Source organism: Centruroides sculpturatus, unplaced genomic scaffold (assembly GCF_000671375.1).
Source record: "Centruroides sculpturatus isolate CEXI.00-Female unplaced genomic scaffold, Cexi_2.0 scaffold720, whole genome shotgun sequence".
Classification (NCBI taxonomy): domain Eukaryota; kingdom Metazoa; phylum Arthropoda; class Arachnida; order Scorpiones; family Buthidae; genus Centruroides; species Centruroides sculpturatus.
In genome coordinates, this window is record NW_019385122.1 from 10,132 (window position 1) to 25,884 (window position 15,753).

General features: G+C 29.6%; 1 protein-coding gene across 1 annotated transcript; it reads left to right on the forward strand.

Moving 5' to 3' along the window:
- The first annotated feature begins 7,317 nt into the window (after nucleotides 1–7,317).
- Nucleotides 7,318–12,060, forward strand: LOC111635069 (lysyl oxidase homolog 2-like). Its single transcript, XM_023379917.1, has 7 exons — nucleotides 7,318–7,681; nucleotides 8,485–8,672; nucleotides 9,247–9,426; nucleotides 9,539–9,695; nucleotides 9,857–9,997; nucleotides 11,479–11,596; nucleotides 11,679–12,060. The coding sequence occupies exons 1-7, from the start codon at nucleotides 7,420–7,422 to the stop codon at nucleotides 12,043–12,045; spliced, it is 1,413 nt and encodes a 470-aa protein (XP_023235685.1). The 5' UTR covers nucleotides 7,318–7,419; the 3' UTR covers nucleotides 12,046–12,060.
- The last annotated feature ends 3,693 nt before the right edge of the window (nucleotides 12,061–15,753 follow it).

A 15,753-nucleotide genomic window follows, 5' to 3' on the forward strand; every position in this document is an offset into this window, starting at 1 on the left:
AAAAAATATATATATATATATTAATAAATAATCTTTAACTATAAAAAAAAAACTATAGACTCTGTTCATTGTTTTCATTTGTTACTAACACACTTGATATCCTTGTTTTCAAATAGGCCTGTAACACTACCCTAAATAAGATAGAGAGTACTCTCCAGATGTGTGTTTTTCAAGTGTTTTTCATTATGATCTATTTTGTCAGACATAGTCTAATTACTTAGAAACATAATAACTTATAAAATGTATGAATGATTATTAAAATTAATAGTAATTAATTTATATTTTATATTTTTCAGATCTCTATCAATCCCGAATTTAAAGTAGCCGAATTGAATTATAACAACAATGCAGCAACCTGTTATTTATTTTATAACTTTATGACAGCCAGAGTATGGAATTGTACACTGGGTAGACCATAAAAATCTTTAAATTATTATTATTATTAAAAAAAGTGTGATAGACAGTGATAAATCTGGATGAAATATTATCCAAACTGAAGCTGTGTAACAGGTATTCTGTATTGATAATTGTGTAATTTGTGACGTTTTCATGTAAATTATTATTTAGTTCATCGAAAGATACTATACAACCAATTCATAATTTTTGTGAATAGGTTTTTTTTATTATTTATCTATAACCTCGCTTCGTTGTTATCTGCAAATCAAAGTGCGATGTTTATGCGCTTTGTTAATCAGTGCCAACACAAGATATTTATATTCACTTCTACAATAAAAAACACAAACAAAATGTCATATATGACAATCTAAAAAGGATTTCTTTTTAAAGTTAATTTAATTAATTCCATTGATTTAAATTGTATTATGAATTTGCAAATAAAAAATAATATTTTTTGGCCTAAAATTTTAGTACTTATTTGTATTATTAGCCACACAAAGAAGAGAAATTAGAGACACAACAGCATGATTATCATAAAAGAAGTATTTATGCTGGAGAGTTATTGCGTGTATTCTGCTTAAAACCAGATTTAGACATATTATATTCTTAAGTTATAATATAATAAAGGCCTCCCAGTAAATCTTAAGCTGTAATGTAAGGTCCTAAACTATCTTGTGTAAGCCCATTCCTGTGTCTTCTATAGCACATTTAAATTAACATTGTATAAAATTGAATATTGAGTATTGTAAATTTATAATACCATGTAGAAAGTTATGTTAGATAGAATTATCAGCATCCTCTTCACTTATTAAAGAAGATAAGATAGAAAATAAGAATAAGAAACAAGCCAGTTCTGTCCAGTTTGACCGTATCCTTTGCTACAATTGAAAGGATATTATTAGGAAATAAAAGTAAACAAGCCACTATCGAAGAATTATGAAATAATTTATCTTTTAATTCTTAACAATATTATTATTTATTAAAATGTTTAATTTAATTACACTATTTTACACAGAATAAAGTTGTAATTTATATTCGTAACAGGATATGAATATAAATTACATATGTTCGTGTTAGTTTATGAATGGGTGCAGTGTTCAGTGGTTTTATCCACTAATAGCACCTAAATTATAGAACTATTTACATAATTTTAACATTACGTAGTGTATAAGACAAAATTAAGGTAATTTAATCCTTTATCTTTTGTCTTTTTTTTCCTCTTATTATTTATAACTATACACACATATTTATATAATAAGAAGGAAAGATTAAAGTTTTATATAGATGCGAAATTGCCCAGAAAGTTTACTAATTTTAAGGCAAGAAGACTTTAAATTAACTATATTGTCTGCCCATTAAATATGATATTTGTTTCTATATTCTCATTTATTTTGTATTCCATATGCGTACGAAACTGGAACTTTTATTCCGAGTTCATTGTCTAGAATGAGTATAAAAACCGGTTTTGTTTACCCAGTTAAAGGGCAGACTGTGTGAATTTTTTTTAGTACCCATTAACTAAATTATACTATTATTTACTAGGCATACTTGCAATATTCTAAAATATGAACAATATAAACTCATATACTTATTGTTGTGTATTTTTAAAGATAATAATAAGCATATTATTTATACTTGTAATGATGTGTTTCAATATACTCCAACGTATGATAACACGTTACCCTTCGCACGATAATCTATTTTATTAACACTAAGTAGAATAATCAACAGTGAAGAAGTATAAAACGTAAAAACAGATCTTAGAGGGGTCCGAATTAGAACGTGCAAATTTATATTTCCCCTCCGTACCGACGAAGATGAAGAGCAAACTCTTAGATATTCTATATAACTTACTTGTATGGCCTATACTGTAAGTGCATTTTTCACATTAGAATTTTTTCCTTTTCTCTTATAAAGATAAGAGAAGAATACTATTTTTAAAGTCAAATTTAACTGATCAGAAATTAATTTTAAACTTAAAACCTATAAAATTAAAATAAATATTTAACCAAGGAATTTGTTTATGGTATTGTTTAAATATTAATTTGTCCCCTAAGGTCTAGTAGATAATACCACTGAACACACAGGTTCGCTCCTGACCATGTGGAGTTTTCCGGATTTTCTTCACGTGTCTAATACCTAAAGAGGGGAGAGAGGGGGTGAGTTTCCCACAGAAAGTCCTATTAATATCGAAGAAAATTTAAATTTCATACATATTATTACTAATCTGATCAATTAAATTGTCCTATTTTATATAAAAATCTGTTAAATATCTAAGATTAGATCAACTATTATCTGCTTTTGTTCAATTGGGGTGCAATTGCATCTATTCATGCATTCTACACGAATAGAAGCAATTGTATATTCTTTAAGAATTAATGATATATTTCTGTAAGAATAAAAGCAATTATTAAGAGTATGGAATTGTACACTGGGTAGACCATAAAAATCTTTAAATTATTATTATTATTAAAAAAAGTGTGATAGACAGTGATAAATCTGGATGAAATATTATCCAAACTGAAGCTGTGTAACAGGTATTCTGTATTGATAATTGTGTAATTTGTGACGTTTTCATGTAAATTATTATTTAGTTCATCGAAAGATACTATACAACCAATTCATAATTTTTGTGAATAGGTGTTTTTTATTATTTATCTATAACCTCGCTTCGTTGTTATCTGCAAATCAAAGTGCGATGTTTATGCGCTTTGTTAATCAGTGCCAACACAAGATATTTATATTCACTTCTACAATAAAAAACACAAACAAAATGTCATATATGACAATCTAAAAAGGATTTCTTTTTAAAGTTAATTTAATTAATTCCATTGATTTAAATTGTATTATGAATTTGCAAATAAAAAATAATATTTTTTGGCCTAAAATTTTAGTACTTATTTGTATTATTAGCCACACAAAGAAGAGAAATTAGAGACACAACAGCATGATTATCATAAAAGAAGTATTTATGCTGGAGAGTTATTGCGTGTATTCTGCTTAAAACCAGATTTAGACATATTATATTCTTAAGTTATAATATAATAAAGGCCTCCCAGTAAATCTTAAGCTGTAATGTAAGGTCCTAAACTATCTTGTGTAAGCCCATTCCTGTGTCTTCTATAGCACATTTAAATTAACATTGTATAAAATTGAATATTGAGTATTGTAAATTTATAATACCATGTAGAAAGTTATGTTAGATAGAATTATCAGCATCCTCTTCACTTATTAAAGAAGATAAGATAGAAAATAAGAATAAGAAACAAGCCAGTTCTGTCCAGTTTGACCGTATCCTTTGCTACAATTGAAAGGATATTATTAGNAAAAAAAAAAAATTACTCACCTGTATAAAGTAACTTTAATATCCTCAATGTATCATAAACACGTACGAAAAAATCTCTAATATTTAGGAGCTCCAAGTTCATCGTCTGGATGATGAGTTCCTTATAATAGCAATTAGAAAATCTCATCTATATATGCGTTTTTGGATGATAGACTCTTGTTCTTATGACATCATCAAAAAATCTCCACCCCAGAATAAAAAAGATATGGAAAAATTCTAGGTCACATTTCAAAGTACAATGTACTTCGAAGTATTGATAATTATTGGTCGTGATGTCATTGATTTTAACCAATTGACAATTTGCAAATAAAATTAAAACAAATAATTATTAATTTAATCAGAACGAACTTCAATATGTATATTTTTCTTTTACTTTCAACTTTTATTTTCATTTATAATAAAAAAAAAAAAAATTATATTTATATAGAAGTTCATTTTATATACAGAATTGTTCAAAATATAGATATGTACTGTACTAGAATATGTATAATAAGCTGAGTTTAGAGATGTTTTTCTTATATGAAATTGATAAAAATGTATTGAATATGATAGCAATTTAGTTAACTGACTTTTGGTTCATCCTGTATTTATTTATTGACGTTTAGAAATAATTAAATCTCTAAGTGTTATACAGAACTTTTAGTAATTCTGAAGGAGTTTCGTCACACGTCAGTTAAGAAATTAATTTAAAATTAGAATCAATTTAATGATAAAATATAAATCATATCCATTGTAAAAAATTCCCTGATAATTTCTGACTGATATATCCCAGTTTTAATGATATTGAACCAGTTCTTTTAAAGGTAATTTTCCAAAATATTCATTTATTGAAAATGAAATCAAGATTGAGATGTGTCATATTTCTATTTACTTTTTCACTTGGAATGTAAATGAAAATAAATATTTTAAAATGAAATTAATACAAATATTAAATCGAAGAGATAAAACTTGGAATGAAAGCATTCTAATGAAAACACTCAAGTTCAGACATTCAGGTGACAAAGTGCAACAAACGTCAAACCTTTTATCTTTGTTGAAGTGGTCAAGGTAGTTAATGGACAAACTAGATAAGTCTAATCTGTTTATAATAATCATTTCGAAAATTTACCTTCAAAACTTATTCAATTTAATTAAACAAAATTAAATTCTTTAAAACATTAAATATCAATTTTTTTAAAAAAACGGAATCACTTTTTCTTCTCAATTGAAAAAACAATAAATAAAACTTTTTATAAAGTTTTCTTTCAAATTGTAAATTTTCTTTATTTCAACTTTTATTTTAAAATAAAAATCAATTGAATTTAAAAATAGATTGACATTGAATTTTTATCTATTTTCATTTCGATACGGTAGATAATTAAAAATATATGCAAGACACACCAAGTATCTAACACAGGATCCCTTGGTGTTTGTAACTTATAATTCCATTTAACTATATCAATGATATTCTAATATCTCCGAAAGAAGAAGAAGAAGAAGAAAAAAAAAAAAGGAAAACACAGTACTTTGACCCATTGAAGACAAATATTATACATTCATTTTGCTATCTGTAACTTTTATAAGTGCTCTTCACAGAGCATTACTACAAACATTGCCATAGAAACCTGCAATATATACTTTACATATTTATTTTATAATTATGAAACAAGCAAGAAATCTGACAACAGAATTTGTTTCTTTTAAAACTTTCCAATTCAATTATTCATAGTCACATAACGGTCTGAGTGATGAAATTTTATCCATCACCTATGTGGATTTGGCCAGGTCCTCAATGGAGATAGCCGGATAGAGATTCGTTATTTCCACATAACCAATTAGATCCTATCAGACTCGAACCCGTAGCCCCTAATAACAGGCATAATAATTGAAATTACCGAAGAGAGAATTATCTTTCTTTCCTTCTTCCTAAGTGATCTAATTACTCTTTTATGAAGGAATAAAGACAAAGGACGTCGTCGAGTCTTCATGCAAAACAAATACTATTTAAATCAATCAATAAATTGGCTAAAATTATATTCCTTAAATAGATTTGTTCCTATTTATTCTATCTTCGCCTCTCTTCATCCAATTATATATTAAAATACTTCTTATTTAAGAATAAAAATCAATGAAATATTTACGAAAGAAACATTCTAAAAATAGTTACGTTGATACATTCCCTAACATAAGGTTATATAAACATATATATTTATATTTCCTATTACAGCTTTATTATAGATTTTCATTGTAATATTAAAAATTAATCATAACTTCTCATCACCACATTGGTATTTGTTTAACTATAAAAATAATCATTTATGAATCATTGTTTTCAATTATTAGTAAAACTTTGATAAACTGTTTTTACAACTTTACAATTTTTATTAAGAATTGAAGTAGACTAAACATAGAAACAATAATAATTATGGCACAGCTCTTGTCTTCTAAGTGTTTTATCAGAACTTTGATCAGATTGTCACGAATAAAATCGATATTTTTTCACAATTTTTGCATCTTTCTATGCTATTTTATTCATATTATTCTGAAGTAAATCATAAGTAGTACTTGTGAATTAATTGTGAAATAGAATGAATGAATAGAAGGAAATTAATATCACAATACGCGTATACTCTCTGAAGTGAAAATTTCAATCCATATTTCGCTTCGGACACTGATTTTGAATTGAAACAATACATCTAAATGTCATCACAACTACTTTGCTTCAGAAATCCATCCCCGTCTATACACATGGAAACATGATTGGTCTTCTTATCGAATGTCAACATATTTAGAACAGTATCTTACACTCACTTTATTAAAGAACAAGTGTTTATATATATATATATATATATATTTTAACAGACCTTATATTTTTATACTAAAAATAGATCTAATGTCACGCGCAGCAATAATACTGTCCTATAAAAATCAGTTCTTAGACATGTTGACATTTCGGACAGCTGTTAACTGCGGGTGTTTCGACAACTTTTCATGGCCGTCGTACACACTTACCAGTAACAAATTCAATTCTAATTATGCATTTAATTTCATCCGGTTCCATTTTCTCTTTCGTCATAAATCTGATAATACGGTTCTCATCAGAAATCCGTATGAGACAATGTGAAATAACACTACTCGCTTACCAAGTTTTCAAATATCTATCAATAATTATTAATCTAAGAGGTGTATCAAAGATTGGTTTGACAATTTTTGACTTTGTTAAACAAAGAAATTCAAAACAATCTTAAACACCAATACGAACAAATAGAGCTTATAGATTATTTATATACGTGTAGTGTTTTTTTAAAGTTTATTATTGTTAAAATTCAATAATTTTATATATAATTAAGCGTTTAAAGGTCAAGAAACTAAATAATAATAATAATAAAAAAGAGCTTTCGATCTGGAAAATGTTAGCAATTTTAAGTGACGGAGATTTTCCAGGTGTATTTAGAATAAAAAAAAAAAAAAGAAATGAAAAACAGGACACAGATTGACGAATTCTTTACGTTTTCATTTCCGGTTATTAGTCATTTATACAAAAAAAATAACAGCTAATTGGTCGAAGAGCGACTCCGCCTACACCTCGAGAAAAGTATTGCATCTTTCTCAGTGAAAGCCAAACAATGTATCATCTGTTTTCCAGCTCGTTCTCCTATATATTTCCGTTTCCGGGATAGACAGTAGACTGACGGAACATGACCCTGCTGCTGCTGCGATTCACCCTGTGTCTACTGACCCTCTTTGTGAGATGGTCGACGGCAGTCAAAGAAGGAAAGTTAAGGTTAGTCGGGGGTCATAGTGCAAATGAGGGTAACGTGGAGATATATCACGCGGGACTTTGGGGATCCATTTGTGACGATGAATGGGATAAAACTGAAGCCGATATCGTCTGTAGAACATTAGGTTATAATGGATCGTCTAGAGCAACTTACAATTCTGAATTCGGAAGGGCCAGAAGTAAGTTTTAAATTATATTTTTAAATTTTAACAGTAGAATTAATATAAAGTAAAAGGATAAAAAAATAACCGAGAGAGTAAAGAGTAAAATGAATGATTAGAGAAAAAGAAAAAAGAAAAATTACTTTAAGAAATAGAAAGTGGGTGAGTTCAGTTGTCCTTGCACGGTTGTAGACAATATTTCAAGCCTGTTTTTTTTTTTTCCTGTTAAAAATAATTATAAATAAATAAACAAATTACATCTTTAATCTTAACAGGATGTCTTTTTTAAAAAAATAATAATAAAAATAATTTTCTATTTTAAATTACAGATTATGTATCTGTTATTATTACAGATGCATAATTCGAACTTAAACCCAATCTAGCGAGAGACAAATGATAATTTTGGACATTTCGCATCCGGAAATGTATTTATTTTTGTTGCATTTTACTTATCTATATCGGGAATTCTGTTTATTTTAATCCGAAATATTATTTTGGCGAAAGAAGAGAGAATTCTGGTACAGAATGTAGCGTGGGAGAGGTAGTCACAACCGATTGAACGATCCAAAAATATAACGTTTTCTACACCTACAACCGAGTTTAAAAGACTGTAAAAATCACTAGAAATATAATAAGATTCTTTCAGTGGTATGTTTTCTGTCATATAATACACCTACACAAATTCCAATCAAATTAAAATGACGTTTTTTTTTTTTTCTTTCTTTCTTTGTTTACACACGGAAGAATGTCACCTTTAATATTCGCGTAACGCACTTTATAGAAATTTAATCGTATGACCTTGAAAATGTTCTCTTTTACAGGGCAAATATGGATGGACAATCTGTATTGTCAGGGTGGAGAAAGTAGTTTATCCCTATGTAGATTCGACGGATGGGGTACACACGACTGCGCCCGTTCCGAAGCTGCAGGAGTCGAGTGTATAAAAAACAATACGGCTCAACCGTTAGTTTTATACAGCGATGCTCCTAATCCCAAGAGAAGATTAAGCGTAAGTGATGTCAATGGAATGTCTGTAGGTTGGATGTGTTACACATGTTTTCAATAAAAGCAGATGGTTTTGGTTATGACGATTTACAGTTACTAACTACCGTTGTCACAATCAGTTATAAACGATTTGGTGGGAGCCGTCCTTTAACCCCACGACTTTTCAATGGGGGCATTTTTTTTTTAGTAGTGTTAATCATTAATATAACTTTTTAGACAGAAATTTGTCACAGAACATGGCTAATTATTAGGATATTTATATAATCAAACAATGAATTTTTATGTGAAGAGCATACTTAAGCTCCTTTACTACTACTAAACTCACTAAAGTTCTTTATATTTATTTACTAAATTTATCTTTTAAAAGCTCCTTATTATACTCAAGAGCAATTTCTAAATATTATAAATTATCAAAAACGTATTTAATTACAAAAGTATATTAATGTTTTCATTAAAAAAACAAAGAAAATCTTTTACTTTTAGTTATTTTATTAATTATAACCCCCCCCGTCTTCTCTATTTAATAAAAGACTTTTTAAGCAATGAAAATAGTTATTAATGATTAATTTTTCTTGTAGTTGGAAGAACCAGAAATGGAAGTTCGAATAGTTGGAGGGAGAAATAAAATGGAAGGAAGAGTAGAAGTGTTACTTAAAGAAATGAATTGGAGTCTGGTGTGTGGAGATGGATGGAGTCTATTAGAATCTACAGTGGTTTGCCAACAATTAGGACTCGGATACGCTCAATCGGCAGTTCAGGTTATCTCTATATAGCCTAAACTCTTTCATTATTTAATATATAATTTAATAATCACAGACGATAAAAGTTGTTTGATGCATTTTATTATTATTATTATTATTATCTTTACAGAGTTCTTATTTTGGTGGTAATTCGAGTAAAATTGCCATCAGTGGTATAAAGTGTACAGGTGACGAGAGACACTTAAACGAATGTCTTCACGATAATATTGGACAGGTATTTTGTCCAGGAAAAGAAGAAAATATTGCCGGTGTCATTTGTGCTACAGGTAATTTTTTTTTTTTTTTTCAATGTAAATTCTACTTTAATTGACTTCGGTTAACTGACATTTGGACCACCCCGAATATATTTTTTTTAATTAAATCAATTTAATGTCTGATTTATTTAAGTTTTTATTGTATTGTATTGTGGTGTGCTCTGTTTTTCTAGAATTGCCAGATTTGGTTCCAGATGAAGTGGAATTAGAGCGCTCGACTTATCTAGAAGATAGGGAATTGTTTTTCTTACAATGTGCTATGGAAGAGAATTGTTTAGCAAGAACAGCATATCAAATGGATAGGAACGATTACGGTAACTAAACACTCGTTTCATTTCAATTATTTAATGAATAAAGATTATTTTTCCTCATCCAGAAAAAGAATTCATTTCAATGACGTTTCCTCTTAAAAAAAAAAAAGAAAAGGATATTTTACTCTGCGATTGGTTTATCACAATCAAGGTCGTAATTACAAAGATAGTAACTAACACTGCTATACAGTACTATTCTGCGTGCTTTTCACGTGTATACAATACTCAAGATTATATATTACCATTGTGTCGAGATAATTTCGTGTTTATTATGTAAAAAAAACAAAAAAAAAAAACTTATAATTTCTAAATTTTTAATTTTAATTTGGGGTGTAAAGTTAAAATGTAGTGTTTATCATTCAAAATCATACTTTTAATAATAACTGTTATATAATTATTATTACCGAATGTTTAATTTAAAAAACAACGTAGGAGAAGTGAAAACAATAGATTTAGATTAAGAGGAATGAAACAATTAGTTTAGAATGAAAGAAATAAAACGTCAAACTCGGAATGAAATACGTGAAACAATCGTTGTTTCTTTTGTAATTACAATTATTGAAATTTACCATGGGATAAAGTATTGGGTTATTATTTTTAATAGAATATATAGACGTAGTAAACACAACAGTGCATTCAACTCATCACCAGTAACTTCAATTCTCCAATAAAATCACTAAGGGCCAAGTGGGTAAAAACAATTAAACACTCGGATTCGTCCCTCATCAACGGTTTGGGGATTTCTTCACCTAAATACTACACAGTTTGACATACCCCTTGGAAGATTGATCTCACATGTTTCGTTGTTGTATCCTTTCAAATCAAACCAAATAAATTAGTATTATCTCTACCATATTTTAATTGTTATATTCATAAACTCCCGTGTTCTATTCTGCTGTTTACGAAGATTCTAAAAATATAGAATTTTTTTTTTTTTTTTTTTTTAAATCGATAAATATCTTGGTAATTTTCCATAATAATATAGAATTTGTTTTGAACTTCACTTGTTCTTACTTCGATTACTTAAAATCTATTTATCTATATCTTAAAATAGAAATAGATTATGATTCGAACGTTTATTATATTATTTTATTTTCGAAATATTTTACATTTTTACAAGATTATTTCGAAATTACACGCAAAATTGTACACGTGTAACGAATGTCACCTATATATAATCTATTCAGATAATGATAATTAGAAACTCTGTACCTACAGATTATCACCTACTTTTTTAAAATTTAATTGTGTTTTCTTAAAATGTATTTTTACTTTTAAATGATCACTTTTATTATAATTCTTGAATTAAAATTAAATTTCATACTCTTATCCCTCTATCGAATTCCTATCAGATAAGGTAGAAACGATGATTATTTCGTCGTTACATTTACAAATATTCTTAGAATTTTGTGAAATTTAATACAGGAAATTTAATTATTAATAGTATTTATATTTCCTGTTATTATTTTATTCCTAAATAATAGGATGGCAATACGAAAGAAGACGTCTTTTACGTTTCACTGCCAGAATAGGAAACATAGGAACTACAGATTTCCGCCCATTTCTTCCGAAATATGCATGGGAGTGGCATATGTGTCATCTGTAAGTATTTAAGAATTAAAATTAAAAAAAAAAAGTAGTCTAATAATAAAAAAAAAATACTTAAATAATGGCATCATTTTAGACACTATCATAGTATGGAAGTATTCGCTCATTTCGACATCATAGACGAACAAGGAAGAAGGGTGGCTGAGGGACATAAAGCTAGTTTCTGTTTAGAAGATAATAATTGTCAGCCGGGTATCGAAAAGAAGTATGCTTGTGCCAATTATGGTGATCAGGGTATTTCGGTGGGATGTTCCGATACTTATCTACATAATATCGACTGTCAATGGATCGACATCACCGATCTTGCTCCGGGAGCTTATTATATGAAGGCAAGAGATTTTACTATTTATTTATTTTTTATTATAGGAAAAAAACAACTTAATTCAAAAGAATGTAAACATTTATACAATAAAATTCAAAAAATAACAGCAAAAAGTACATAAATTTCTTCTAAATCTGAAAGGATGATTTGTTTCCTGTATGAGATTCTTCTATCACTATTTCATAATTTACAGAGAGATTTGAACTTGAATCTTTTAATCACAAGACTATAACTCCTTATGGCGCTCTCATTATTAAGTAAGTGAGAAAATTGTACTATTTTATATCTCTGTTATGATATATTAAAGAAGTGTCTTCTCACTTTAATACATCAGAAACATAGTCTTTTGGTGGAGTCAATCTTAATCTTGTGGCTCTCATCCTCAATATACAAAAACTTGTTTAAAAAATTTCCATCCGGCTTTGACACCATAAAAATGTTTATCAAAATAACACATTTAAAAAAAAAAAATATATATATATATATATTAATTTAGTATAAATATATAATACATTTATAAAAACATATTTGATATAAAACAATCATTGCTTTTCGTGAAATATTTATTCACATAAGTAAATAATAAAAAACATTAACTGTTTTGGTTAAAACAAAAATAAAAACTTTTTTTTTTGAAAATCACGATGTAATCTAATCATAACCTAAGTATTTTGGCTTCATTTCAATAGCACATAATATAATTATTTGTAAGTCAAAAAAATCTTCTTCAGTTGAAACTTGAAATCGAGAATTCAGGCATTTTTCGCATAGTAATTTCGCATGTTCCATGCAAATAAATCTGGAACATTCTTTACAGATGCCCAGCAGCTGCCTAAACGTTTATCTACATACACCATGAACGTGCTAAAAATCAAACACAAAAAATATTACTTACAATTTTACAACGCAGCGAGCCTGGTGGGGTCTGTGACGCCCGGCACTCACGCAAATACGTCTTGTTCGAACGATATCGCGCGAGACACTAAAAATTTGGTGGGGATCACCAGCGAATGAATAGAAATGAAGCTACTAATAATTTTAAGTCGCTATCGCAAAAATTTAAATACTTGTGAACTTTTAAAAATGAGTCGGGTTTCAGAGACCCCACAGGCACCGCGAAGGGTAAATAAATGATCCACGATTAAATAAAGTTAAAAAATAACAAAAACAAACCGCACCAAACTTTTTAAAAATTCGAATGCGTATCTAAAAATGACAAATATGCAGTGATACCTTCTATTTCCAACGATTCTAATTTCGAACGTCCAGACCCAATACATTATTTTATTAATGCATTCATAAATTGATATATTAATCTAATTTAAATAACAGAGTATCGAATTTATTTATTTTTAAAATTAAAACTTAAATTATTAAATGACGTTTAACGAGCGTCTAGAGCAGGCATGGCCAATATACGGCCCGTCTAATGAATTTATGTGGCCCGCGATCAATCTTTCAATATTAGCTACTCAAGTCCGAATAGCTCAATAGAAAATTCTGACGCCTAAAATAAAAGGCCAACAATTCACTGTACGTTTAGAGTTAACCCTCCATTATAAATCTCGTACGTACAGGGTAGAATGTTGATAAAGCATAATGTAAAAAATGTATCTTTAATCTCTATCTACAATTTAGTCTCTACGGGGTGACACCAGAATGAGATCTCGCATCACCTCAAAATCTTCCTAGGGTAGTCTCTTGTTTGGCCCGGGGGCAAAAACTGTTGGCCACCACTGGTCTAGAGTCTGCTAAGTGTTAGTTCTAAATTATGCCGCTACGGCGAACGGCGCAACTAGCGGGAACTGCCTTTGTCAGTGTTTTAAGAATAAAACTTTACTTTATAATTGTATTTCGTCGTTTTTTTATTAATTATAGACCCAAACAAAACAAATATATGTGTTTTTCAATTAAATTTTTGTTTTAGAAAATTTTTGGCTACAAACACTAAAATCATCTGGCAACATGTTTTGAGTCGTTGTTTTTAGTTACACGTGGTCTTCTCTTCGTGGTAAGTTTTAGTTAAAATGGAGTTGGAGTGCAGTACGTGCCACGTCAAATACAAATTTAAACAAAGCTTATCCAAATATATGAGGGAGAAACATAAAAAAGTGGGCACTTGTGCAGTTTCGTTAGTACGGCTGTTTGAGAGGTTTTCTTACGTAAAATTAATCATTTGTAGACTAAATTGACTCAATCATGGCCAAACCACGTATAATTTCTTGGAAATTAGCGATAAAAGATATGCTAAAAACAAAATATTGTCGGAATACTTACCGAATGAACCACGTTCGAAGACGCCATTGCTTAAGCTTCTTTTCGTCGCGGAGTGGCACATTCTTCGTACGCGTCCGCCATCCAATGTGTCACGTGTCGGTGCTATTCGGTCACGTTACTATTCATCTCGGCTACGCCGGGCATCTCTGACGTCTTTCCTGATAACTTAATCTTCCCGCGAAAGAATTTGCTGAACTTTGGAGACATCACGTGATAGATCCGTGACGTCATATTCCTATCACTTGATTTAACTGAGCCTTTGAAGAAGTCCCCGGACTACAGGTTGATAAACTTTTTTACCCATTCATAATGACGAGCGCGCCCCAAGCAGACATTTCGCAATGATCTCACTTGTCTGGCTCCTCTGACCTGGGAGGCAGGTGTATACAAACAGTCAAGTGGGGTGCATAATTAAACAGTTTAGTCTTGGATTTTGCTTGTTTAGTTATGGCAATGCAACACTCGGGCAACCTGCCTAGGGAGATGCCTTCTGGGAGGTCTTTTTAAGGGAAACTGTCCCCTATTTACACATTACAGACAAGGAGAAAAGCTGGAAAACTCCACGTAGCCAGCCCATCCGAGCAAGGTGCTAACCCACAACCAAACTCCCAGTGTTCCGGGCACAAAGACCGCTTGGCCACTGGTGGGCTAATATAGTATTGGAAATATTGTCATTGCGGCTACCTAGATGCACTTCTATCTTTTATATATTAAATTACAAAATGCATATTCAACTGTGAATAAATAATGTGCCTTTGAAGACATTATCAGAGCGAATTACTGTACAGAAAATATTTATAAATTAGCGGATAACACAAGCTTTAGAGTTGTCAAATCTGTCCTTTTCACACCAGAATCAGAAAAATGTAATCTTTCAACTTTAGCTAAAATGCAAAGACTAAAGTTTATGTTCATTTTTAGTAATAAATATACAGTTTTTACTATACAGAGTGTTATTAAAGATAGGGTTTATGTTAATCTTTAATTATTCCTTTATAGCTAATAGTCTTAACTAAGGAGGAATGAATTTTATTTTGATGGTGGAGAAACATAAGATGTTGCCAAAAAATTAATAGACATGTTCTTCAAATTAAAAGGCATGTTCTTTAAATGAAACATAGACTGGACTGTTTTAAAATATAATGTTACTAATAGGTAACCACTAAGGTTCCTGTTTCCAAAGCCATTTTATATGGCTTCGGCAAGAAATTAAGAATGATAATGCACTGTTACACCAATACAAGTATTTATTATTTCATTTCTTGTTACAAAATGTATTTTGGCCATAAGTAGCCCTCTTTAATTGTAACAAATAAAACAACTGTGGCCGCCAGCGCCAGAGATCCTGAACACTGTTGGCAACACTTGCCAAGATCACGAACTCTGTCTGGCAACACTTGCCAACAAGAGTGGCTGAAAACGTCAAAAAAGAAAAGGCGCGAAAGTTCGTTGGATTTTGTCCGTGTGTTGCCCGAGGATGTCTGTGACAGTTCTAACCTTTTCTAATAAAGTTCTTTTTTGTTACTGTTCGTGTTTGCCTGCTTAATGTTAG

What these genes read in the sequence shown, in the direction of transcription:
- LOC111635069 (XM_023379917.1), top strand. Translation starts at nt 7,420, where the DNA reads ATGACCCTGCTGCTGCTGCGATTCACCCTGTGTCTACTGACCCTCTTT. An exon ending in CGGTGTCATTTGTGCTACAG is followed by an intron (nt 9,696 to 9,856) that starts GTAATTTTTTTT and finishes CTGTTTTTCTAG; the next exon opens with AATTGCCAGATTTGGTTCCA. An exon ending in AATGGATAGGAACGATTACG is followed by an intron (nt 9,998 to 11,478) that starts GTAACTAAACAC and finishes CCTAAATAATAG; the next exon opens with GATGGCAATACGAAAGAAGA.